This window comes from Rhinatrema bivittatum, chromosome 5 (genome assembly GCF_901001135.1).
Source record: "Rhinatrema bivittatum chromosome 5, aRhiBiv1.1, whole genome shotgun sequence".
NCBI classification, from domain to species: Eukaryota; Metazoa; Chordata; class Amphibia; order Gymnophiona; family Rhinatrematidae; genus Rhinatrema; species Rhinatrema bivittatum.
In genome coordinates, this window is record NC_042619.1 from 322,030,471 (window position 1) to 322,057,765 (window position 27,295).

At 45.6% G+C, this 27,295-nt stretch overlaps 1 protein-coding gene across 1 annotated transcript in view; it reads left to right on the top strand.

Annotated features, from left to right (window-relative positions):
* ANOS1 (anosmin 1) overlaps positions 1–27,295 on the top strand; it is a 464,829-nt gene that overhangs the window by 425,233 nt on the left and 12,301 nt on the right. Inside the window, exons 12-13 of the mRNA XM_029604378.1 lie at positions 6,317–6,488; positions 15,715–15,935. Coding sequence (XP_029460238.1) covers positions 6,317–6,488; positions 15,715–15,935 — 393 coding nt within the window. The remainder of the gene's footprint in view (positions 1–6,316; positions 6,489–15,714; positions 15,936–27,295) is intronic.

Sequence of the window (27,295 nt, forward strand, 5' to 3'; positions counted from 1 at the left end):
AGGGATAGATGGCAAAGGATCATAGTAAATGGTGTTCTTTGAACAAAGAAAGGTAATGAGTGGAGTGCTTCAATGACTGATTCTAGGGGCCAGTTAATTTTATTCAGTGTATTTTTGAGTGATATTTTGGAGATTTAGAGGGAACAATGTGTCTTTTTGGGTTTTTGTGGATGGTGCAATGACCTGCAACAGATGGCATGAGGAGTAGTTTTCTATTTGACAGCTAAGTCTACTAAATGCTGAGTAATGCATTTTAGGTGCAGAAATCCAAGAAAGCAATACATGTTGGGGGAGAAGTTACTAAAGCTCAAAGAACAGGAACAGGGTGATAATATCCAATGAATTCAAAGTAGCAAAACAGTGGACAAAATGGTGGCCAGAACCAAAGGGATGATAGGATGCACAGGAGAGGCATGCCCTAACTGGAAGAAAAAAAAAGAAGTGATTATACCATTGTACAGTTTATTGGTGAGATCTCACTTGGAGTAGTGTTCAGGTTTGGAGGCTTTACCTGTAGAAGTGTAAAGACAGAGTGGAGGAAATCCAAAGAAGAGCTATCAAAATGGTGTGGAGTCTGCATCAGGAGCCCTATGAGATGAGACTTAGGGACCTAAATGTATATATCTTAGAGGAGAGGCATTCAGGGGCGATATGATAGAGACATTCAAATACCTGACAGATATTAATAGTTCGCAAGAAGCAAACATATGGAAAGGAAGTTCTAGAACAATAGATCATGATATGATACTCTGAGGAGGAATCAGGAACAATGTCAGGAAACATTTTTTTTATTTTTTTTATTTTTTTGTTAATATATTTTACAATATAATATCAAGCATTTCACTTGAAAGGCAATACATGTGGTAATACACTATTATCAAAAGGCAAAAGAAATAGACATTTTACAAGAATCTAATATCACATATATTACAAGGCCACAATAAGTGATCCAAGATATGCACAATCCAAAAGGAAATCATCATATTGTAATAAGAAGTATTAGCGATAGTAGGTCAGTATGTAATCTGAGGACAGGCTACTGCTATAAGGAGCTCATTAACCAGAAGCCACAGAAGAGCTAAACTGAACTCCAACTTTATTAGGAAGAAAAGTTATTAGTTGATACAGATGAAAAAACAAATAAGAAGCACCTTGTGTTGCGCTGGCCTACTCACCTTTCTCGTCCGTCCACGATCTCCGGGCTCTCACACGCCGCAGCCACAGCCAGTTCGTGGCATACCCAGCTCCCCCGCACTAAGGCTCCTGTCCAGGCCTCACAGAGGGGCTCGGACCCTAGGCCCACGCGCGTGGACCACCCGGCCTCTTAAAGGGCCAGGGGCAGATCCCAGCTCCGTGGCGCGCCCTGATTGACGGCAGTACTTGAGGAAGTGGTCAGACACCACTTCCTTGCCTTGGCAATCAGGTCGTACACTCCGGTGTCTCTAGTTTGCCTTCCAGCGTCTCCTGTTCCAGTGTCTCTTGTTCCAGTATCTCCTGTTCCAGCGTCTCCTGTGTCTCCAGTTCCAGCATCTCCTGTGTCTCCTGTTCCAGCATCTTCTGTTCCTTCGTCTCTCCCTTCAGACTGATCTCACGGTACTGACCATTGCTTGCTCCTGACTACTCTTGATTGCTGCCTGGAACTGACCTCTGCCTGTTCTCTGTTTACTTCTGATCGCTGCCTGGAACTGATCTCTGCCTGACCACTGACTTCTCCTGATTGCTGCCTGGAACATGACTTCTGCCTGACCTGACTACTTCCAGATTGACTACAGGTACTAACCCCTGCTTCAGCTGACCATTCTGAACTGTAACTCTGGCCTTGATCCTCTCTATCCACTTGGACGCTCTGTTTTGGCCTCCTGTGACTTCTGGACATTCTTGTTTGGACATCGACCACGCACCCTTGTTCATGGTGGGTACTCCTCTGCACTTCCTCTTTAGGAGATCCTGCGAGGCCCACCTAAGACCAGGTGGCCCGGGTAACCAAGGGCTCAACCTGAGGGAACCCCGGGTTGCTATTGATGAAGCTCCAGCTAGCCTCTGTCTCCTCCTGTGCTCCACCTCCTGGTGGCAGGCGCTCTCCAGGTTCGACCGGAGGGCTATACCAATCCTGCACCAGGCCAAGAGTCCACCTCCAGTGCAACACCTTGGTACTTAATCAGACATTTGCAAGGGAATTTTAACACAAATAATGATCCTATCTCAAGAACTTTAGGTTTTAATAACAAAAACTGGCATCTTCTCTTCTGGGTTTGTCTTGAAAGGTCAGGAAATATTTGATCTTTACATTTCAAAAAGAGCTCATTTCGATGTGCAAAATATTTTTTAAATATCCATTCCCTATCAGAGTCGAGCAAAAATGTGACAATCAAAGTTGGTGTAGTCAAATTTTCATCTGACTGTTCCAAAATTGCCGAAATGCCCATCTAATGTTACTCCATAGGTAGTAAAACTTGCATGTTGCTATTCTGCAATAGACACTTCTTTAACTGGGGAGTATAGTAAATCTTGGAAATTATTGAAAGTGCTGCTTCTGGAATTTTTAATATTTCTAGTAAATACCTCCTCCAGATATCTTTGGGTGAGGTAAGAGGAATGTTTGGAAAATTAATACAACGCAAATATTTTTTGCACGTAGTTGATTCTCAATATTCTCCAGTTTAAACTGAAGGGATTGATTTTCCTTAATTAGTGCTTGCTGAGTAACAGTAGAACTCTCAAGAGTAGTTTTAAGAGATTCCCACAACACTATATGTTCACCAACTTCTTTCTCAACAGTTTTTAACCGATTGTCTAAATCTTGAACTGCATTAGAAATAAGATTTACTTGTACTGAGATATTTGAGTTCAAAACATAAATAGCGTCCCAGATCGATTCCAAACTGAATGAGGTCTTACCAGCTCTGTTAGCTGAATAGGTAGATGATCAGCTGAGCTCTCAATGGTCTGCTGGAAGGCAGCTCCAGCAGAAACCACTCCCGCTGCCCCAAAGCTCTGTCGTGGAACTGAGGCTTCTCCCTCCACAAACACGGGCTCCGGCAGAGACTCACTATGGGTTCCCTTCTCCGACACCTCTGAGTCCCGTCAAGGCAGGTGGGAGTGACTCTCAGCGGGGTTAGCGGGTGGTGGCCTCTCCTCCGGGGATAAAGTTGTTAACAGCTCTGGGGCAGGTTCGGGCTCTTCTTCCCCCTGAACAATGACCAACGAGCCACATCCCGGAATTGCTGATCCCCGACGAACGTGGGCATCCATTGGTCCCACCAATGGAAGGGGTGAGAGAGCTTCTGGAGTCAAATGCTCCGTTGCCCTTCTCTTGCGGGCCGAGTGCGGCATTGCACAGAAAAAAGGCAAGTGGAAAAGAAAGACGCCTGTGTTCGCCTCATTAAGGCACCATCTTGGATCTCTCCCTCCTCGGACGTTCATGAAACATTTTTAATGGAAAGGGTGATGGATGCCTGCAGTACTCTATGAAAGTGAGTGATGGAGACTAAAATGGTAATGCACTTCAAGAAGACCTGGGATAAATACAGAGGATCCTCCTTAGTAGCAAAACAGTGATGAGATAACTATTGCTGGGTCTGTCTGGCAGGCTACAAGTATAGAAATAATTAGAACTTGAAGACTTAGTGGAACTGCAAGCACTCACATAGCCAGGTCTATCTGAAAGGCTGCAATGATAGATTTAATTATCAACTGGACTTGACTGGCAGGCTGCAAATACAGTTAAAACTAAAAGTTCTTGTAGAAATGTGGAAGATCCCATAGCCAGATCTGTCTGGCAGGCTACATGTTTCTTGTATTGATTGGATTGGTTTAGCAAGTTGGTGGTGTTGAGGAGCTGTCCAGAAAGGCCTTGGGGATCTTAAAGACTAAGAAACAGTGCTTGTTTGGATTATTACAGGAACTTGTGGCTGGAAATGGGAGAGGAGTGGAGGCTTGCAGTGAACTAAAAAAGAGAATCTTGTATGCTCAGGTAGGCAAGAGAGTGAAATGCAATGGAAGAAACTGACAAAAACTATTTTGGATAAGGAGTGATATCCTCCACTGGTCATGCTCTATGGCTGGCAACTGATATATTCTTGGCAATGTGTACAGGAATAACAGGGCAGTTAGGATGAACTGATTGGTCTTTTCTGCCTTCATCTATTCTGTTATTCAGCTTCAAATTTAGAATGAGCATACAGATCAAACATAATAAACCAGTTAGGAAATATCAGCATTACCAAGTTAACTTTAAGAATAAGAGTGCATTACTTAGTGCCATGTGAAAGAAGAGAAATATAGTGTTACAAAGTACTCTGGAATCAGTTCCCTGTTAGGAATCTCACTATTATACATGTCTTTTTAGACTGAGCCATGTACGAAATGTGCTTTTCTTCTTGTATTCTGTACAAGTACAGAAGTCTACAATCAACATTTTTAAATTCTGTGGCAGTTGGTTAGCATTGTCCATGGATGACATTTAAAAAGCGAAAAGATATTGAACATGAGAGACACCTATTTCATTCGTAATGTAATAGGAAAACACATATTACAATGCCTGAGTTAATTATGGGAAACCTAATCATTGGATCATTTTCTTTAAATACTATCCCTGCTTAGATAGGGAAAGGATTACTTAAATATTTATATGTAAATTCCAAGCAAAGCAGACTGTCTTGGCTTGTCACATTTTATCAATTATAAGTGTTAAATATTCACATTGATTACTCCCCTTTGAAAAAAGGCAAATATGGCAGTCTCTTACTTCCAGAAGTCGTACTGTCTGCAATTGTGATCCAATAAGCCTCACTCAATGGACAATCCCCAAGACATAGGTGGGGTTTATAACTGTAATCGAGGACCATAACGTTTTTGGCCCCTCTCCATGAGCTTGGGAAAGGTATAATGTTTCTCCAAGGAGAAATGCAACATGATCTGTTTTTGCTCATTTTCGTTTGAATACTTTTGTCTAGAAAGTTTAATGGCTGCATTAATGAGTACGAGTAGAAACTGTTGTTGGCCAAAAGGAGCACAGAGCAGTAGTAAAATCTTCTCTATGAACAGGGAGGATACAGTAGTACTCAGAGCCATTCACCTGGGTAAATCGGCCTTTAAATCGGTATTTTATTTCTCTTGTGATCCCCACTCCAACCCTAACACACGCACAAATAGCAGGCCAGAGTAAGTGCATGGGCTCTTCGCTACCTCATTTTCTAAGGGAAACTACTCGGGTAGTTAGCTACAAAGTATGCATGGTAAAGGTACCCGTGTGCTTTGCAGCTATGCTAAGGGCACCCCTTTTCATTGCCAAGTTTGAATGTGATTTTTCCTGCTCTTCTAAATTTTCACCTTTCTTATTGTGACACTGTAATTAACCTCTAATCTATTTGCTGCTATTCCAATATACCACCTTTGGATGAATCTCGCATTCAAAAAGGCAGGTACTAAATCCAGATAATAAATGATTAAATAATGCATACAATAAAATTGCCCCATCGAAGGACATTTTTAATTGTAAGTTTAGGGCATCTTATGCTTACATTCCTGCATTTTCCAACTGATTGTCATTTATATCCTCACACTTGTAGTCTGCCTGCAATCATTTCAAGGGAATCAGGCCAAGTGTTATATTTGGTTGTTTTGATTAAGTCTGGTTAATGTGATGTACAGTAACAAGGGGAAACATGGCTGTAGTTAATCAAAATGCTTTTGTTTTCAGCTGTGAATTAAAAACCATGTTTAGGATGTGTGAACTTCACAAGAAGTACTGTTTATAGTCAAAAGTGTTCCCCAGTGGGGCTAGCCCTATGGCTCAGGGACAGTGCTGTGAACTGCCATGCAGAGGATTTGGATTTGATTCCTGGGTTAGACCACCTGCTCTCTGTGACAGCCTGGGCTGGGATGCTACAGAGGCAGTGTTCACAGTCCCTGGAAGGGAGGGAGCCATAGTCATTGTGCAATGGCGACACCCAGTGGCCAAAATTCAGACTCATATTCACAAGGTTCCAGAAGGAACTCTGATGCACAACCTCAGCAGAGAAATGTTCCTGTGATGATTGAGCAAGGGGATAGGAAGGGGTTATAAAGCAGTGGCAAAATCCTGAGTAGCTGTGAATACAGGCTTATACTGCCAGACCATGACACTGTGATTGAAAGCTCATGGCCCCTAGCCCTGGTTCTGACTGAGCTGAAAGAATAAATTACCAGGAAGAAATTGCATCCCCCACAAAAGTCCCCCACAAAAAATACCAAACAAGTATTCCTTTCATACCGAATTAATTTATTTCTGAAAAAAGCATATATGCAACAATATGTTTTTTTAATATGATTCTAGGAAAATTACATCATTCTTCAAGGCCTGATGTTTTCATGCAAATATAAAGTGACCATCCAGTCATCAAGAAGCAAAGGCCACCTAAAGACTGAAAGTATATTCTTTACCACTCCACCATGCTCAAGTTTTAAGGAAAAAAAGCACAAACACATCAGCTGTCCCATGGAAGGAGGTAGGTCAGAGCTTGGAAAACCTGCCAGCTAAGTCTAAACATTGATGCAAGCATCTCATTAAAGAAAGTTGAGTGATTTATGAACTCCATTGAAGATCTTCAGGATGAATATGTTATCTGTTTGGTAATGTGCATTGTAGCCAGGTAATTTGGATATTTTTTTACTCAAAAAGTTTAATCATCCTAATTTGGCTGGAGTCTAGTTTCAACAATACAGTAAGGATGGGTGATGGGGTGTTAATACCGTCGTCCCACACCCTCTCATATTATACATTCTCCATCCCAGACAAAAAGCTCATGGCTCAGACATTTCTTTTGATCATAGCCAAAGAAAGCCAAGATGAGTTTAGATGGGCTAAATGCAATTAGCCTTATTTGAATATTGGGTTTACCATCATATTATCCCATGAATTAAAAGCACATCAAATGTAGAGTAGCCCCAAACATGATAATTTCACTGTAGTGCGTAGAAGCTAGTTAAATTTGTAAGATTCCATAGTAGACACTGGATTAATTCCACTTATTTTTCTCTGGCTCTGAAACATGATTTTGTTTTTGGATTGTCATTACTATTGCAGGCTTAAGTAACTGAAGGCTTTTCAGTGCTCTGGTCACCCACCTATCCTTCCCTGATCGCTCCTTTGATTTTATCTCTCTGGGAAAAGTATAGTATTGGCTTTATCCACTTGACCTAAAGAAAAGGCTTTCTCATATTGTTCAGACAATTTGACTTGGTTGAGAGCTGACATCTTTGCCAAGTATCTTGGAGGAGTTGATTAGATTGGAGCGATGTAAAAAGCCCATGAATCTGAAACACATTCTCACCTGTTTCTCAGTCTGCAGTATTAAGCACTTTGCTATGAGCTTTTGACACCTGAACTTCTTCCTCTAGCCTCTAAAGTAAGGCTAAGGTGATCGAGAATGGAAGGTTTTGATGATAGCTTTCTCCTTTGCTTGTACATTATTGGGTGACCTTTATGCAAACTAGGTATCCCCTTTTAAGGAAGGGGCTAAGGGGTAGATTTTCAAAGATGCAGGTGCCCGCATGTTATAAAATCAGAGGTTGGCATGCGCAAGGGAGTGCACACTTGTGAATCCTGCGCGTGCTGACATCCGTGGCCTTCCTCAGTTCCCTCCATCCGTGGCCTTCCCTCTCAGTTCCAGAGAACTTCCCAACCCCTTAAACTAACCTCCCTTCCCCTTCCCCTAATCTACCCACCCCCTAGCCCTAACCTAGCCCCCCCCCCCCCCCCCAAATCTTATCTTTGCGCCTGCCTTGGGGCAGGTGCAGGTTTCACTGCTGGCATCCTGCCGGCACGCGATCCACCCCGGCACAGCGCAAATGGCCGCTGTGCCGGGGGCCTCTAGCCCTGCCCCACCCCACCCCCTGGACCACCCTTCCTCATCCCCTCCCTGCCCTTTTCCCGAGGCCCTGGGACTTACGCACATCCCGGGGATTTATGCGCATGACCAGGCATTTGAAAATTGGCCCAGCACGCGTAAATCCCCGAGATTTACGCGCATAAAGCTTTGAAAATCTACCCCTAAGCGAAAAGCCCATTGCTGTTGATGTCAGGCTTTTACCTAAGTCACCCTCTAGAATGTGACCTGGAATGAATCTGTACCATCACCCAGAGTTAGTTTGGTGAGCAAACCATCCATCCATATGTTCCCTGATCCTACTGTAGCTGATGATATACAATCAGCTGCCATAATTTCTCCTGTTACCTTCTGCTGCCTTTGCACCAGCTGCTGAATCAGCAGTTGCTTGGTCAAGCTGAGAAGGAGAGCTGTCAAGTTTCTCCTTCTATCCTATTTTTCCCTTTTCAAAGGTGAAGCCAATATTAAGGGAATGAAAGGGAATAGAAAGTCAACAAGGCCATTTTAAATGCTGCTAATCATTTCTGAAGAAGATAGACACCAGTATCCTCTCCTGCTATCAAGCTAGGCTACCGCTGTGGGTACCCACTTTCCTACCTGTGTAAATGAAAATCCAACTTCCAACACTATTTGTCAGAGGCTTAAGTAACTGGATTTGCTCATTTCTCCTCCCTTGATCTCCTATCTTTCACCCTCTTTTTATGAAAAGTCTGGACTGTTCCTTGTTTAAATACCTCTCTCTGACCAGGCCCCCACTCCATAAAAATATAGTTTTTACCAGGTTATGACTCTGGAATATCTCTGATATGACTGCTGACCTCTAACACACTGCAGGCCCATAGTTCTTCCTGAGGAATGTGAGGCTTTACCATATAAGCCTCTGTTGTTGCACTTGGAGGTGGACCCTTGTCCTGGAGCAGTGTAGTACGGCTCCCTGCTAGGGACCAGGAAGCACCTGCCCCCAGGGGGTGGAGCACAGGAGGAGAAGACAGAGGCTAGGATGAGCTTCACCACTGGAAGCCCGCGGTCCACCTGGGTGGAGCCCGTAGGGACCCGGCGCTTGGACTTAGGTGGGCCTCGCAGGGTCTCCCGGAGAAGTAGTAGAGAGGTGTGCCCATGAACAGCAAGGGAGCATGGTCGGACTCTAGGCTGTAGATCTGGAGGAGCAAGGAAGGCCAGTACAGTGCAGGCGATGACAAGGCAAGGGACAAAGCCAGAATCAGGAGACGTGGTTAATGGCAGCCGGGGGTCAGAATCCGAGGATCAGTACGAAGAGTAGTCAACGAAGCAGGGGTCAGGTTCCAGAGGTCAGATGAGGTCACAAGGCTGGCAGAGGTCATGATCCAGGCAGCGAACAGAATGGTCAAGGAGCAGGCCGAGGTCAGTACCAGAGAGACAGTCCGAGGGTACTACTTGGGGAGACAGGACAGACGCTGGAACAGAAGGACACTGGAACAGAAGGATGCTGGACAAGGCTGGAACAGTAGGACGCTGGAACAAGACTGGAACAAGACTGTTGAACGCGGAAGGCAAACTAGTACACGTACAGTGCCGACCTGATTGCCAAGGTAAGCAAGTGTAAGCAGGGACTTCGTTATATCGTGCGTTCAATCAGGACGCGCCGCGGAGCTAGGACCCACCCCTGGCCCTACAAGAGGCTGGGTGGTCTGCACGCAAGTGCGTAGGGGCGTGGTCAACACCACTGGGGACACCGAACTCCGGTGTGAGGCCTGATGCTCAGTGGAAGGCCTGGCGACCGCCGCCGCAGGACGCCGAGGCTTGGAGGAGCTCACAGCTGCTGCTGGGGAGGCCAACCTGTGACCTGAAGAGGAGCTAGTGAGTAGGCCCGAGCACGGGCTGGGTGCGGACGGGGCGTGCAACAGTAACCCCCCTTCTAGGCTTCCCTCTACACGGCCGTGGCTTTTCAGGATAGGTCCTATGGAAAGTCCTGAGGAGCTCTTTATCAAGAATGTTGTGGGAAGGTTCCCATGAGTTCTCCTAGGCTCCATAACCCTCCCAGGCTTAGAGGTATTCCCATCTGCCTCGAAGCCGACGGACGTCGAGGACCTCTCTTACCTGGAGTGACGAATCTGGTTCGGTAGAGATCCGCGGAGGTGAAGGATCTCTACAAGAGGGCCAGGAGAGGACCAAAGGCTTCAACAGAGAGACATGGAATGTGTTGAGGATGCCCATGGCACGAGGTAGTTGAAGTTGATAATACACTGCTCCCACTCTTCGAAGCACTGAAAATGGCCGATGTACTTGGGAATCAGATAATGAGAAGGGAGTCTCAACCTTGTGTGTCAGATGCTTAACCACACCTTCCACCAGGATGGAAGAGTGGAGTGGGGCGTCTATCTGCATCAGAAGTGCACTTGGAGCGCTCAGCGGCCTGGTAAGGCATTCTTTGACTTGATTCCACACCTGGCAAATGGTGTGGGCCATGAATTGCACAGCTGGAGAAGGAACAGTCAGAGGAACTAAGTGGCAGCCGAGGTTGTCATCCGAATACTACAGAGAACGGAGATACATCGGTGGCAGCAGCGACGTGGGTATTATGCGACAGCTCCAGCCAGTGAAGAAATCAGACCAGTTGTCCTGCTGGTCATTCACATAGGAATGAAGGAATGTTTTCAAGGTCCAGTTGGTCCTTTCAGCTTGACCATTGGCCTGTGGGTGATAGACCGACGTGAAATTCAAGGCAATGTTAAACTTTTTGCATAGAGAGTGCCAGTACCTGGCAGCAAACTGTGGTCCTCGGTCAGATATAATTTCCTTTGGGAGTCCATGAAGACAGAAAATGTGTTTCAGGAACAACTTGGCTAGTTCTGGGGCCGATGGGAGGCCCGGCAGGGGAATGAAGTGACCCAGATTACAGTATTGTTCTGGGATGGAGACAGGTCTGTGAGGAAGTCCATTGAGATGCTGGACCATGGCTCGGTAGGTGCTGTAAGCAGTTGGAATAGGCCCCAAGGCCGTCCAGTAGGTGGCTTCTGTTGGGCGCAGACGGGACATGAATCTACATAGTTATGAGAGTCTTGCACCATGTTGGACCACCAGTAATATCTCCACAACATCTCTAGGGTCCTGGTATGACCCAGGTGTCCTGCCAACTTGGAATCATGGGCCCATTTCAGAACTCGTTCAAGTAATCTACGTGGAACAATGGTTTTCCCAACTGGAACTGTAGTGGTCACGGTAAGGGATGTGCAGGCAGGATCTATGATGTGTCTGGGAACATCAGGAACATCCTCTGGTTCGAAGGATCTTGATAATGCATCAGCACAGAGGTTCTTGGAAGCTGGGCGACAACGTAGAACAAATTGAACTGTTCAAAGAAAAGTGCCCATTGGGCTTGTCTAGGATTCAAGAGCTTCTTTAAGGTGCTCAAGATTCTTAAGGTCGGTGAAAATGGTAAATTTATGTTGCACCCCTTCCAACCAGGGGTGCCACTCTTGGAGCTCCAACTTAACGGCGCGAAGTTCTCGGTCACCAACGGTGTAGTGCTTCTCTGTAGGAGAGAACTTGTGTGAGTAGAAAGAACAAGGTAAGCAATTTACCCTTTGGAGAAAACTGACAAGACAGCTTCTGCTCCAATTGCAGAGGCGTCGACTTCAATGATGAATGGGTATCTTGGGTCTGGATGCTGAAGACAAGGACCGGAACAGAAAGCTTCTTTTAGCGTCTGAAAGGCAGCTTGTGGTCTGGGTGTCCACACACAAGAGTTAGCCCCTTTCTTGGTCATAGCCCCTTTTTTGGTCATGGTGGAGCAGCTAGGGTAGAATAATTGGCAATGAAGCTCCTTTAATAATTAGTAAAGCCAAGGGAATGTTGTAAGGCCCGTAGGCCTACTGGCTGGGGCCAGTCTCAGATCCCCTGGACTTTATCTGGATCCATGGAGAAACCTCGATCAGATATGATGTACCCTATCTAACTTGGAATAAAGCTGATTTTCTGTTAGACATTGGAGGATGATCCGAAGACCTTGAATCTCTATGGGATTCAAGGTCTTTGGAAAAGATCAGGATGTTGTCAAATATATGACTATGAATGAGTACAAGAGGTCTCAGAGGATTTTGTTCATAAGGTGTTGAAAGACCGCTGGGGTATTGCATAGCCCAAAGGGCATCACGGTATATTCATAGTGACCATCTCTCATATTGAATGCGGTTTTCCAGATATCTTCAGGTTGCATGCGTGCCAGATTGTACGCACCCCTCAGATCTAACTTGGTGAAGATCCTTGCCCCTTGAAGGCAGTCAAACAGTTCACTGATAAGGGGCAGGGGGTACCGGTCTTTGCAGGTTATGGCGTTGAGCCCTCTGTAGTCAATACAAGGGCGTAAACCGCCGTCCTTTTTCTTGACGAAGAAAAAGCCCACTCCAGCGGGAGAATCAGAGGGATGAATGAACCCTTTGCTAAGTTCTCTTTGATATACTCAGACATGGCTAGGGTTTCTGGATGAGACAATGGATAAGTTCTGCCCTTGGAAGGCATCGTGCCTGGCAGCAGTTCTATGGAGCAATTGAACTTGTGTAGCGGAGGCAAAGTATCCGCCTTCTGCTTTGAGAAGACGTCTTCGTACTCAACATACTGGGTAGGCAAACCAGATAGGGTGGTAGACTTCAAGACAGAGACTACTGGAGATACTTGACGTAGACATGTCTTCTGGCATTTGAGAACACCACTGCACCAACTGCAGGGAATGCCAATCGAACTGGGGTTCGTGGACCTGTAGCCAGGGCAGCCCAGGATGAATGGATGTGTAGAATGTTTTAACACATAGAAGGACATCTCCTCCTCATGGAGAGTACCCACGGTAAAACAGCCACTGTTCAATGGGTGATGAGCCCTGGAAGATGTTCTCCTTGAATGGAGGCGATGCGGAGGCTCATATCTAATGGCTGAAGAGGAATGTTCAGAAGCTTGACAATGTCATCCATGATGAAGCTGCCACTTGCTCCTTTATCAACAAGAGCAGTGGTGGCGAAGGAGTGGAAGGCGATGCCCAGAGAGACTGGAAGCAGGAGTTGGGGGCCAGTGGCAATAATGCTTAAGCTCGGGACCCCTGCAGGGCTCAGGTGTTGCAGTTTTCCGGACGGACCGGACAGGACTGCTGAAGATGTCTGAAAGCACCACAGTAAAGGCAAAGACCCTCCGTCCTCCGACAGAGACGTTTGGTCAGAGACAGTCGCCCACGGTTCACCTCCATAGGTTCTACCATGGGAAGAGGTGGTGGTGGTGATGGAGTCTTGGCTGGAGGACTCTGAACTCTCATGGGTTGTGGTGTAGGAGAGCGGAAAGCCTTTACTTCTAGGCGCCTTTGCCGGAGACGATGGTTGATCTTCCTGGTGAGGGAAATCAGGTCCTCTAGAGATGTGGGAGTCTCACGGACAGAGAGTTCATCTTTGAGAGCGCTGCAGAGTCCATCTAGGAAGATGGCTTGCAGACAATCTTCTTGCCACCTGAGCTCAGTAGCCAGGGTCCTGAACTCCAACGTATACTCAGACAGGGTCCGTGACCCTTGACGGAGGTGGAGTAGATTATGGCTGGCTACAGCTTGGTGGCCTGGGTCTCCGAAGGTCTGCTTGAAGAGAGCAACAAACTCGGATAGCTTAGAAAGCATGGGATCAGAGCATTCCCATAATGGCGAGGCCCATGCAAGAGCCTTCCCTTCCAGGTGGGAAAGGATGAAGGTCACTTTAGTGGTTTCCCTCAGGAGCAAGGAGGGTTGCAGTACCAATTGCATGAAGCACTGATTGAGGAAGCCACGACAGGAGCGTGGGTCCCCATTGTATCGAGGAGGTGCAGGGAGCGCCAACGATGCTTTGGGTAGCATAGAGGCCAATAGGCCCATGGGATTGGCCAGAGCTGTATCTCGCAGCTGGGAACGAAGCTCTTCTACCGAAGAGGCTAGCGATTCCAAAGCCCTGCAATATTCTTGGACTGTGGTGGCCAAACCCGGTAGGGACCTGGAGGTGGGAGACTCCGCCGAGTCCATGACCTTGGCTTGGAGGTGGACCCTTGTCCTGGAGCAGTGGAGAATGGCTCCCTGGTAGGGACCAGGAAGCACCTGCCCCCAGGGGGCAGAGCACAGGAGGAGAAGACAGAGGCTAGGATGAGCTTCACCACTGGAAGCCCAAGGTCCCCCTGGGTGGAGCCCGTAGGGACCTGGGCCGCTTGGACTTAGGTGGGCCTCGCAGGGTGTCCTGGAGAGGTAGTAGAGAGGCATGCCCATGAACAGCAAGGGAGCGCGGTTGGACTCTAGGCTGTAGATCTGGAGGAGCAAGGAAGGCCAGTACAGTGTAGGCGATGACAAGGCGAGGGACAAAGCCAGAATCAGGAAGTCGTGGTCAATGACAGCCGGGATCAGAATCCGAGGATCAGTCCGAGGAGTAGTCAACGAAGCAGGGGTCAGGTTCCAGAGGTCAGACGAGATCACAAGGCAGGTAGAGATCAGGATCCAGGCAGCGAACAGAATGGTCAAGGAGCAGGCTGAGGTCAGTACCAGAGAGACAGTCCGAGGGTACTACCTGGGGAGACAGGACAGACAGACACTGGAACAGAAGGACGCTGGACAAGGCTGGAACAGTAGGACACTGGAACAAGACTGGAACAAGACTGTGAACGCGGAGGCAAACTAGTACACTTACAGTGCCGACCCGAATGCCAAGCAAGGCAAGGAAGTGCAGGCAGGTACTTCCTTATATTGTACGTTCAATCAGGACGCGCTGCGGCGCTAGGACCCACCCCTTGCCCTACAAGAGGCCAGGCGGTCCGCGCGCGCACGTATGGGCGTGGCCATCTCCACTGGAGACGCTGAACTCCGGCGTGAGGCCTGGTGCACAGTGGAAGGCCCAGCGACCGCCGTCGCAGGACGCCGAAGCCTGGAGGAGTTTGCGGCTGCCACTGGGGAGGCCGACCCATGACCTGCAGTGGAGCTAGCGAGGTGAGCAGCCCTGTGCATGGGTCAGGCGTGGACGAGGTGCACAACAACTATGTGCCCCCCCTCCCATCCTATTTAAGTAGAGGAAAAGGGTGGGGCAATAGAGCTATGGACCTTCCCCTTACATAGAGCTCCATCCCAGGGCCCTCTTTGCCTCAGCAGTGAGGCTTTTACCTTCTTTTATCCCTAGCGCTATATCCTTGTGTATTCTAGGGCCTAGAACACCAGTCTTGCCCCTGCCTCCCGGTCTCTGAACCCTCCCCCTTTCCTGTGCAGGGCATAAATTCTGTACAATTACGTAGTTAAAACCAGTATGAGTATTGTAAAGCAAGCAATCTTTATATTTATAAATAAGAGTTAAAGAAAACCTATTTTATATTAATGTAAAAGGATATATTGGCCATCAGCAGCCAAGACCCACAAAATGATTATCCATGAAGCTATTTTTCTGAAATACTTGTTTGAGGCCTGCCAGATATTTTAGTACCATTTTTGAATGATAACATAACTAAAGGATACTAAAAGCCATAAAGCTTTTCTTCGCTTACAAAAGATTTATTGGTAAGCATATACAGCAATAACTAGGTACCACAGTATTGCATCTTATTTTATCCAGTAAATATTGTTTCCGATACATGCTATAAAATTCATGCTCCAGAGATTCCACAAATCCTTTCATTCTCCTCTTTATATTGCTGTGCATTGTTATAAAGGCAGTTAACAATTGTTACAAGCATTTTCTATAGAAACAGAAGATGTTATTAGATAAGTTGCACAGGCCAGTTCCCTTTGAACCAGTTGTAGAAGGGATGACTAAGTAGAATAGACTTCACAAGGGAAAATGTTTTATCTCAAAGTTGTATGTTCTGCTTATCTGAATGGTTTTCTGTCTGTTCACAGTGCTTGTTCCCTCCAAAGTGTTGGCTAAGCCAGAAAACCTGTCTGCCTCTTTTGTTGTACATGAAGGCAATATTACTGGTCACTTTTCATGGAAGCTGTCCAAGGCAAATCTTCATCGGCCCATGACGGGGTTTCAGGTCACATGGGCAGAAGTTACAACAGAGAGCAGGCAAAATAGTTTGCCAAACAGCATTATTTCCCAGTCACAAATACTGCCATCAGTAAGTTATTCTTTTCATTGCCGGGCACATTGCAGTTCTGAAATACTTAAATATGTTTAGTAGCTATTGCTATTAATGGATATCACAGTGTTTTATTTCAAAGGACATGTAGCCATCTCCAAACTCTGGTGAAGAGACATATGTAAACTCAAACACATATATTAAGCATCGTTTATGTTGGTGTGGTAAAACATATCTCTTTCCCAATTTCCCATGGACCAATACGGATACTAGAACTCTGTTCTATGATACATCTGTTAAAGCAGCTAAAAATGATATTGAAGAGAAAGTACATAAAATAATACAACATTGGCTACCAATTGAGTTGGGATTTTTAAGATCTTGTGTCTTGTATGCAGAGCCCTTAGAAGTGAAGGATCAGTACCAAATAAGCCTCTTTGATCCCTTAGATCAGGGCTGTCCAACTCCAGTCTTTGAGGGCCACAAACTGGTCTGGTTTTCAGGATATCTCTAATGAACATACATGAGACGGATCTGCATACAATTGAGGCAGTGCATCCAAATCTATCTCATGCATATTCATTAGGGTTACTCTGAAAATCAGATCAGTTTGTGGCCCTCGAGGACTGGAGTTGGACACCCATGCCTTAGATCTTAGCAGGAGCTTTTCTTAATTTTTAAAACATTTTCCTTATAAATACCTACTGAGAAAATGGCATGGTTGGCATCAACTTGTTCCAGGGCTTTCAGAACAGTTGGGGCAACTTTCTGGAATAAATTGTCTTTGAATTTTAGGGAAGCAGATAATTACATTCAGGAAAGAAAAAAAGGCATGGCTTTTCACCCAAGCCTTTCTGTAGGAATAGGGAAGAGAGAGTTTTTGGCTGCATTTTTACTGGCAGGCTTTAACTATAAAAATAGTTTCTTCCTGTTGGTAGAGATACTTGTTTTCATTTTTTATTTATTTATTTATTTAGTTAGTTAGTTAGTTAGTTAGTTGACATTTTTATATACCGCAATTCATGTAGCAAAGTTACATATCATTTTGGTTTACATTATAACAATAACAATAACAAACATGTAAGAATGCGATTACATTAAAACAGGGGAATAAAACTAGGATAAGAGTGAACAGGGTAATAACACCATAATGTATAAAATAATAATAATACTGCGATTCTTTTGAGAGTTTGGCTATAGCTCTGGGTGTGAAATAGGTTAATATAATAAATGGACTATGGATCATTTATTTGTGATGAAGGAATGTAGAGTTGGAGTGTTAATCTACTATATAATCTGATCGGTAATTTAGTGGAGAGTCTGAAGAATGGTTACGTAAGGTAAGAGTAATTAGTTGGCATTAATTAAATGCTTGCTCGAATAACCAAGTTTTGAGTCTCTTTTTGAAAGTGATCGGGCATTGTTCTTGCCTGATTTCTGGAGGTAAAGAGTTCCATTCTGCAGGGCCCGCTGTGGATAGAGCTCGTTTGTTTAGAGAGGTTTTGATGGGTGGAGCGAGGAGAGAATCTCTATAGGTTGTTCTTACCGGTCTGGATGGTATGTGTAATCGAAAAGGTATATTGAGGTCCAGTGGGATGAGGTTGTGAATGGATTTGTGTATGATAGTCAACACTTTGTAAGTGATTCTAAACTTAATTGGGAGCCAGGGTAGGTTCTTCAGGATGGGTGTAATATGTTCTCTTTTGTTGGTCTTAGTCAGAATCCTGGCTGAGGAGTTTTGGAGCATTCGTAAGGGTTTAATGGAGTTAATCGGGAGGCCGAGTAGAAGAGAATTACAGTAGTCAATTTTTGAGAAAATGATTGCCTGGAGAACTGCACGATAGTCTTGGAAATGGAGGAGCGGTCTGATCCGTTTTGGGTTTGCAATTTAAAGAAGCCTTCCTTGGTGGTATTATTAATGAATCTTTTTAGGTTTCATTGATTGTCTAAGATGACTCTGAGGTTTCGAACTTGAGCGGAAAAGGATGGTTGACTGGGGTGCAGGTTGGACATAGTGGGGCAGATTTTTAAAAAATACGCGAGCGCGTACTTTTGTTCGCGCACCAGGCGCGAACAAAAGTACGCTGGATTTTATAAGATACGCACGTAGTCGTACGTATCTTATAAAATCCGGGGTCGGCGCGCGCAAGGGGGTGCACATTTGTGCAACCGGCGCGCGCCGAGCCCAGCGCGAGCTGCATGTTCCCTCCGAGGCCGCTCCGATTTCGGAGCGACCTCAAGGGAACTTTTCTTCGCCCTCCCCCCACCTTCCCCTCCCTTCCCCTACCTAACCCACCCCCCCGGCCCTATCTAAAACCCCCCCTTAACTTTGCGCGTGTCGCCGGCAGTCCCGCTCCGTCCTCCGGTCCTGGGGGCTGGTCTGGAGGCCTCGACTACGCCCCCGGGCCGGCACCATGCCCCCGGGCCCGCCCCTGAAACGCCGGGGCCCGCCCCCGAAACGCCATGTCGTTTCGGGAACGCCCCCGGACACGCCCTCTCCCGCCCCTTTTCGAAAGCCCCAGGACTTACGCGCATCCCGGGGCTTTACGCGCGCCAGCGGCCTATGCAAAATAGGCACGCCGGCGTGCAGGCCTTTTAAAATCCGCCACAGTATATTTACCGTCTTGTGAGATGAGGAGTATTTCAGTCTTATTGGTATTAAGAATTAAGCTGAGGCTCATGAGCAGTTTGTTGATGGATTGGAGGCAGATGTTCCAGAATTCTAGAGTATTTTGTAGAGAAACGGTGATAGGTAAGAATATTTGCACATCGTCTGCATAGATGTAGTGCGTTAGTTTTAGCTTGGAGAGGAGCTGGCAGAGTGGTATAAAATAAATGTTGAAAAGGGTGGGGGATAAGGATGAGCCTTGAGGGACTCCCAGAGAGGCGCAGATTGGGTGTGATTCTTTATTATTGATTCTGACTTTGTAGAATCTGTTGTGTAAGAAAGACTTGAACCAGCTAAGAGCCGTGCCTTAATCTTTAGATGTTAGTGTCTGTTTAATTTTTCTGTTGCAATTTTATTTTTATAAATTTTTCTGTTATACATTTGGAGTATTTTGGTGTTAAGCATGTAACAAATGTAAATTATTTGATTACTAGCTAATCAATTTGCTCTGTGGCTTAAAAGTCTATATGTTCTTACTGGAGAGAGAATGCCTCATAAAGTTCTGCATTGTGATGTTATCTCCGAGCAGTAATGCATTCTATTTTTAAAAAATTATATTATTTTCAATATTTTACAAATTCAAAGATATAGCCAAATTAAGTACATCTTAATTGTTAGCAAAGTACATAAATGATTTATAATCAATAATAACAATAACTAAAAGAAAACTAAATAATATATACTCACAATTCTAATCATTGTCAAGTGAGATCCAGAAAAACCAAGAGTCAGGCATTATTTAGGAGAAAAAAATAAATATAAAAGGCGACTAAACACAACTGACCAGCACATAATATAATACAAGAAAACCTCTTGAAAAGAATAAACAACTATGTAGTATACCTAAATGGACTTCAAATTCATCACTTCTGCCTTAGAAGAAAGTTTAGAATTGAAAAAAGACCTCAGCTGAACTGGGTCATAATATATATTTATCTGTTATGATATTTGACCAGTTATTTAGAAAGAAAATGAAGAAATATATCTGCATCAAATGGATAATACCATTTGACACATGGCAAGATTTTTTTTCCTTCCATCTTGTAAGGCTTTTATAAGATCTGGAAATACCCAGATCCTTTGACCCGGAAAAGAAAATTGTCTACCGTGGAAAAACAAATGCATGATCATATTTCTAGCTTGCTCAAAGATGAACGTCACTAGCAGGATAGCTCTCTTGGCCTCTTTGGTAATAGAGCCTATCCATAAGAACATAAGAAATTGCCATGCTGGGTCAGACCAAGGGTCCATCAAGCCCAGCATCCTGTTTCCAACAGAGGCCAAACCAGGCCACAAGAACCTGGGAATTTCCCAAACACTAAGAAGATCCCATGCTACTGATGCAATTAATAACAGTGGCTATTCCCTAAGTAAACTCAATTAATAGCCATTAATGGACTTCTCCTCCAAGAACTTATCCAAATCTTTTTTGAACCCAGCTACACTAAATGTACTAACCACATCCTCTGGCAACAAATTCCAGAGCTTTATTGTGCATTGAGTGAAAAAGAATTTTCTCCGATAAGTCTTAAATGTGCTACTTGCTAACTTCATGGAATACCCCCTAGTCCTTCTATTATTCGAAAGTGTAAATAACCAAGTCACATCTACACGTTCAAGACCTCTCATGATCTTAAAGACCTCTATCATATCCACCCTCAGCTGTCTCTTCTCTGGTGAGATCCAGACCATTCACAGAAAGATGACCTTCTAAAATCTCCTGCCAGTGATATAGTTCTCTTTTAAGCTGGTAGGTAATATATTTCATATATAGATCATATTAGAATCTATCTTCTTCCTCTTATTATTATATGAGCAACATACATACATTAGTATAAAGAAGCCTTCATGTAGGGGTCCAATTCTAAGCACCTTGGTGCTTCAATGTCTTCAGTATCCCCACTCTAATCATCAGTCTCTTTAATGTCCACTTATTTTTTAATTTTGTAAACTATAGAGATGGCTTCCTATGTGATCTTAAGAGCTTCTGAGAGATAGCTCTTGAATGTATTTCTGGGAGGCAAGTTTAATGAAATATAAAAAGTGCAAATTTAAATGACTTGCACTATTTTTCAACTGCTCCTGCATACAAGGGATAGTAGCCTTGCTCTATATCATGGATATGCCTGCAACACCTCAAAATGTTCCTCTAAAGCTGTAATCTCCCCAGAATGTTCATTAAGAAGTTCTTGTTTCTCAACCTGTATTTGCAAGTATCCCAGGTAAAGCTGCAATATCCTGAGAACATTGAAATACATCATCTTCTAGTACAGTCAAAACCAACCATAGTGAGTCAAAAGAAGCAGATGGTTTCTGTAGAAGAGCACTTCTTCACTCATAGCTGGTGGGATTAGATAGTATGAAAAGAGAATTGGCAGGGTTTACCTCCATCAACCTGCTCTCCATGAACATTGCACTTTCCTTCAATGGGACAGGCCATGCTCCAGTACCAGCTTCTGACCATTTTGGAGCCATGGAAGTACTTCAACAGTCCTGACATAGATAGATGGACAGATAGATGGATGGATGGATACATGCATACAAGAAGATTTATTTATTCATAAACATTTGATATTCTCTTTTCCTAAGATTGTCTCAAAGCAGATTAGATTGAAAATAAAAATTACAACTACAGTTGTCACAGTTAAAAATCAGTACTGGAACATTGATTACAAAGGAAGGACATTTAAACAGATATGAAAAGGGTACAAGCTAGATTATTGTTGCGTTTGTCTGTCTCAGAAGGCTTCAACCCATGTGCCTCGCCTTTTCCTCTGCTCTCCCCACTAGCCTTGGTAAAATGGCTGCTGCCGCATCTGCAAGCCATGTTCTCCAGCGTCCCCGGAATGGCTATGGCAAAGCCTCACGCCATGTTTCTCCTCCTAGGGTGCGCGCGCGCACGCCACCCACGTCTTTATCCACGTCATGGCGGGAACCTTGGGGGCGTCCCCCTTGAGTGACATCACACCATCCGGGTATTTAGCCTACGCTTGTTTGCTAACTCGTTGAGTTAGCAAGGATTGGACTCGTCCGGTCTAAGCTACTCTGCTGCTTCCTTGCTGCCGCTGGAAGCCCTCTCTGCCCTTCGGGGTATACCCTAACCTGGGTACTCGCTCCTCGGTGGCCCTCTGCTTTCTTTCAGGTGCCTTACTGGGATCAGGTACTCGCTCCTAGAGGGCCTGCTCTCCCTGCCTCGGTGCCTGTTACCATCAAATTCTGCCTGGTGGAATCATCTACCTTACAGCTACCATGAGATGAGACAGACTAATTCTCAGTCTGTCTCATCTACAGCTCTGCCGTGCTGGGAGACCTACACCAGGATATCCCTATACCATCTTGGTGAGACGGGTTACCTCTGCCGAGGGTTCTTGGACTGCTACCTCTGGATCAACTCACTACTGCCACCTCTGGTGGTATATACAAGCTGTACAATAAAAGACAAAACTCTGTGTTTGTGCATCCTGAATCTAGCTCAGTACTGTGGCTCCCCACGGGGCTCCTCCCTGTGGGCATGGTCATTTCCCACAGTACCAAAGAATCCACTCAAACACCTCAAAACCATAACAGATTGCTAACTCCATGGATTCAGCTCAGCTCACCGCATTGCAGGCCATTCCAGGCTTGGCCCAACGAATCTCCAAACAATAGAATGCACTGGAGAATTTGACTGTGCATTTAACCAGCTGCACACAGATGAACTCACCAACCACCACAGGTAAAGAAGTATTGGTCAAGACCAGCGTTCCTGTATCTGCTCCAACTCGCCTCTCAGGGGAAGTTTGGAAATGTAGGGGATTTATCAACCAATGTTGCATGCACTTTTCCCTGCAACCTAATCATTTTCCTACAGCCTATGCTAAGACCACCTATATCTTGTCTTATCTGGACGGAAGAGCGTTGGCTTGGGCCTTTACGCTGTGGGAGCGCGATGATCTTGTCGGGTTCCTTGAACTGTTCAGATCAGTTTTTGATGACCCTGCCCGGCATACTACTGCAGGATCTTCGTTGGTTCACCTGAAGCAAGGTAGTAAACCTTTATCAGACTTCGCCATAGAGTTCAAGACACTGGTGTCTGAATTACATTGGGATCCAAAATGCCTGAGGACCCTCTTCTTTGAGGGATTGAACTCTCATTTGAAAGACGAGCTGGTGGCTCTGTTTAAATGTCTGTTTAAATGTCCTTCCTTTGTAATCAATGTTCCTGTACTGTCCTTCCTTTGTAATCAATGTTCCTGTACTGATTTTAAACTGTGACAAATGTAGTTGTAATTTTAATTTTCAATCTAATCCGCTTTGAGACAATCTTAGGAAAAGAGAATATCAAATGTTTATGAATAAATAAATCTTCTTGTATGCATGTATCCATCTATCCATCTACCTGAGACCTTGGCTGAACTGGTGAAGTAGGCAACAAGTATTGATCGTCGACTTCATGACAAGGTTCAAGAGACCAAGACTCCCAGAAGAACCCTTCCGGGTGAAACTCGAGTTAAGACTACACCCAGGCCTGTTTCCTCGGGTCCAGTTGCTGGTGAAGAAGAACCTATGCAATTAGGCCGCAGTCACCTGACGTCAAAAGAGAGAAGAACGCAGAAGAGGTTGGGCCTATGTATGTATTGTGGACAAGCTGGCCATGCTGTACAAACATGCCCTATATGTCCGGGAAACTGGCAGACCTAAGTCCTGCGGGAGGACTCTTCTTAGGTTTAACTGCACCCTCTCCTCCTGTATCCTTGATCTGCGGACTCTTAGAATACCAGACTCTTGCCCTAGTGGACTCAGGGGCAGGAGGCAATTTTATTTTGAAACGATTAGTGGAGCACTTACGGATCCCCACCACTGCCATGACGACTCCACTACTTCCGTCTTCAATTCATGGGGAGCCCTTACTGGGTGAAGTAACCCAGCTCACCAAACCCATGAGTTCACGGACCGGTGCTCTCCATTCAGAGACTATCTCCTTTGTCCTAGAGAAGGCCATGCACCCTATAGTATTGGGGTTACCGTGGCTGCAGCAGTTTATGCCTCAATTCAATTGGGCCACTCTGGAACTTCCACGTTGGGGTCCAGATTGCCATGGTAAATGTCTGATGGAGGTCTCTCCTATACCCTGCATGCCAACTGCCCCATTGATGCCTGGGTTGCTGCCTCAGTATGCATCTTTTCAAGATGTATTTTCCAAATAAGCCGAAGAAGTACTCCCTCCACACAGATCCTATGACTGCACCATCAACTTGAAGCCTAACACTGAACCACCTAAAGGCAGGGTTTATCCTCTCTCCATGGTAGAAAATAAAGCTATGTCCGAGTACATACAGGAGAATCTTCAGAAAGGCTTCATAAGACCCTCCAAGTCTCCTGCCGGCGCAGGCTTCTTCTTTGTGGGGAAGAAAGATGGGACGCTGCGTCCATGCATTGACTACAGAGGTCTAAATGAGATCACTGTGAAAAACCACTATCCCTTACCACTCATCTCAGAGCTATTTGATAAACTACAGGGAGCCAAGATATTCTCCAAGCTTGACCTCAAGGGATCCTACAATCATTCGCATTCACGTTGACGATGAATGGAAGACAGCCTTCAATACACAGGATGGGCACTTTCAATATCTAGAGATGTCCTTCGGCTTGTGCAAAGCCCCAGCTGTCTTCCAAACCATGATGAATGACATTCTGCATGATCTACTCTACAAATGTGTTGTCGTGTATTTGGATGACATCTTGATATTTTCCCAGGACTTGAACACTCATCTGGAAGATGTCAAAAGAGTACTGCTAAGACTCCGCGAGAACCGTCTATGAGCCAAGTTGTCAAAATGCGAGTTCCACAAGGAATCAGTACCTTTCTTAGGGTACATTTTTTCCAACCAAGGTTTCCAGATAGACCCACAGAAGCTGGAGAGCATTCAGAAATGGACACAACCCACAGGTCTAAAGGCTCTTAGACGATTTCTTGGATTTACCAACTACTACAGAACATTCATCAAGAACTATTCCTCACTAACTATTCCGCTTACAGCAATGACTAAGAAAGATGCCAACATTGCCAATTGGTCTACAGAGGCAGTAACAGCTTTCCAGAAACTGAAAGACGCCTTCTCGAGCACGCCATGCCTCCGACATCTGGATCCAACCAGGCCCTTCATCGTTGAGGTTGATGCCTCAGACGTAGGCATAGGGGGCCGTGCTAAGCCAGGCCGGTGACTCTAAGACCTTACACCCATGCTCATTTTTCTCCCGTCACTTCTCGCCAGCAGAGAAGAACTACGGCATAGGGAATAAAGAACTCCTGGCAATAAAGATGACATTCGAGGAGTGGCGCCCCTGGTTTGAAGGTGCACATCAGATCACAGTTTTTACAGATCATAAAAATCTGGAGAACCTCCGCCATGCACAGCGCCTAAACCATAGGCAGGCAGGATGCCCTATCTCGCTCATTTCTCTCTGAGAATGTACCTGATGAACCCCAACATATCATCGACCCGAAAAGAGTTATCTTGTCAGCTACTTACCCAGTACCTGTGGGTAAGACCGTTGTACCCAAGAACCTAAGGAAAAAGCTGTTAGCATGGGCTCATGATTCCAAACTGGCTGGACACCCTGGTCAATGCAGAACTCTGGCAAAACTACAGAAGTAATACTGGTGGCCTACCATGAAGGAAGACATGTTCTCCTACGTTGCTTCTTGTTCCAATTGTGCCAGGCAGAAACCGCTGCCTGGTGATCCTTGGGGCCTTCTCCAACCCTTGCCAGTGCCAGATGAGCCCTGGACACACATCGCTACAGACTTTGTGGTAGACTTACCACTCTCAGGAGGTAAAAAAAACATCTTGGTAACAATGTATGGTTTCTTGAAGATTGCTCACTTCGTGACTTTCCCTGGCTTGCCCTCAGCCATGGAGCTTGCAAAGCTTTTCATCACCCACATATTTCACCTACATGGCATGCCAAAGCACATCGTCTTTGACAGAGGAACCCAATTCACAGCTAAGTTCTGGAAAACACTGTGCAAGAAGTTTGATATCTCTCTCGACTTCACCTCTGCATACCATCCTCAGTCTAACGGGCAAACAGAGAGAATGAATAGGGCACTCAAGCAGTTCATTTGTGCCTATGTAGGAACTCGTCAAAATGACTGGGCTGAACTGTTGCCCTGGGCTGAATTCGCCATCAACTCTCATCCAGCAACATCAACTGGATCAACACCATTTGAAGTGGTCTATGGATGACTACTAGCACCGCCCTTACCACTTCCACTTTCAGTGTCATCCCAGGCAGCTCAATCTACTGCCAAAGATATCCAACAACTATGGTCTAAAACCAAAGAGATGATCCATAGAGCAGGACAACGAGCAAAGAAAGGCTATGATGCTCATCACTGCAAGGCTCCAGAATTCCAGCCTGGTGACAAAGTTTGGCTGTCTACAAAACATCTAAGACTCAAGCTACCATCAGCTTGTTTTGCTCCACGCTACGTCTGACCCTTTCCCATTCTCCAATGACTAGGTACTCTTACGTACAGTCTGAAACTTCCACCAGCATTGAAGATTCATAATGCGTTCCATGTCTCACTACTGAAACCGCTAGTCCTTAGTGAGTTCTCAACTAAGACACCTGAACCTACACCTGTTGATGCAGAAGAAATCAAATACAAAGTAGACGCTATCCTTGATGTGAGAAAGAGAGGCAGAGTATGGGAATACCTCCTGTCATGGGAGGGTTATGGACCTGAAGAAAACTCTTCGGAACCTTTGGCAAATATCATGGATAAAGAGATGCTTCAGCAATACCACAGAATGCATCCTCAGAAACCAAGACCAGGTAGGAGGTCTGGAGGGGGCCCTTTGAAGGGGTGTACTGTTGTGTCCGTTGGTCTCAGAAGGCTTCGACCCTTGTACCTCACCTTTTTCTCTGCTCTCCCTGCTAGCCCTGGGAAGATGGCTGCCGCCGCGTCTGCAAGCCACGTTCTCCGGCGTCCCCAGAACGGCTATGGCAAAGCCTTACGCTATGTTTCTCCTAAGGGCCTCCTAGGGTGCGCGTGCGCATGCCACCCACGTCTTTATCCACGTCATGGTGGGAACCTCGGGGGTGTCCCCCTCGAGTGACATCATGCCATCCGGGTATTTAGCCTACGCTTGTTTGCTAGCTCATTGAGTTAGCAAGGATTGGACTCATCCGGTCTAAGCTACTCTACCACTTCCTTGCTGCCACTGGAAGCCCTCTCTGCCCTTTGGGGTATACTCTAACCTGGGTACCTGCTCCTTGGTGGCCCTCTGCTTTCTTTCAGGTGCCTTACTGGGATCAGGTACTCGCTCCTCGAGGGCGTGCTCTCCCTGCCTCGGTGCCTGTTACCATCAAATTCTGCCTGGTGGAATCATCTACCTTACAGCTACCATCTAATCTAATTCTCAGTCTGTCTCATCTACAGCTCTGCCATGCTGGGAGACCTACACCAGGTTATCCCCATACCATCTTGGTGAGACGGGTACCCTCTGCCGAAGTTTCCTGGACTGCTACCTCTGGATCAACTCACTACTGCCACCTCTGGTGGTATATACAAGCTGTACAATAAAAGACAAAACTCTGTGTTTGTGCGTCCTGAGTCTAGCCCAGTATTGTGGCTCCCCACGGGGCTCCTCCCCTTGGGCGTGGTCAAGAATCCACTCAAACACCTCGAAACCATAACAATATAAGTGGGTCCATATAGGAAGATGCAGAACATTGGTGAATT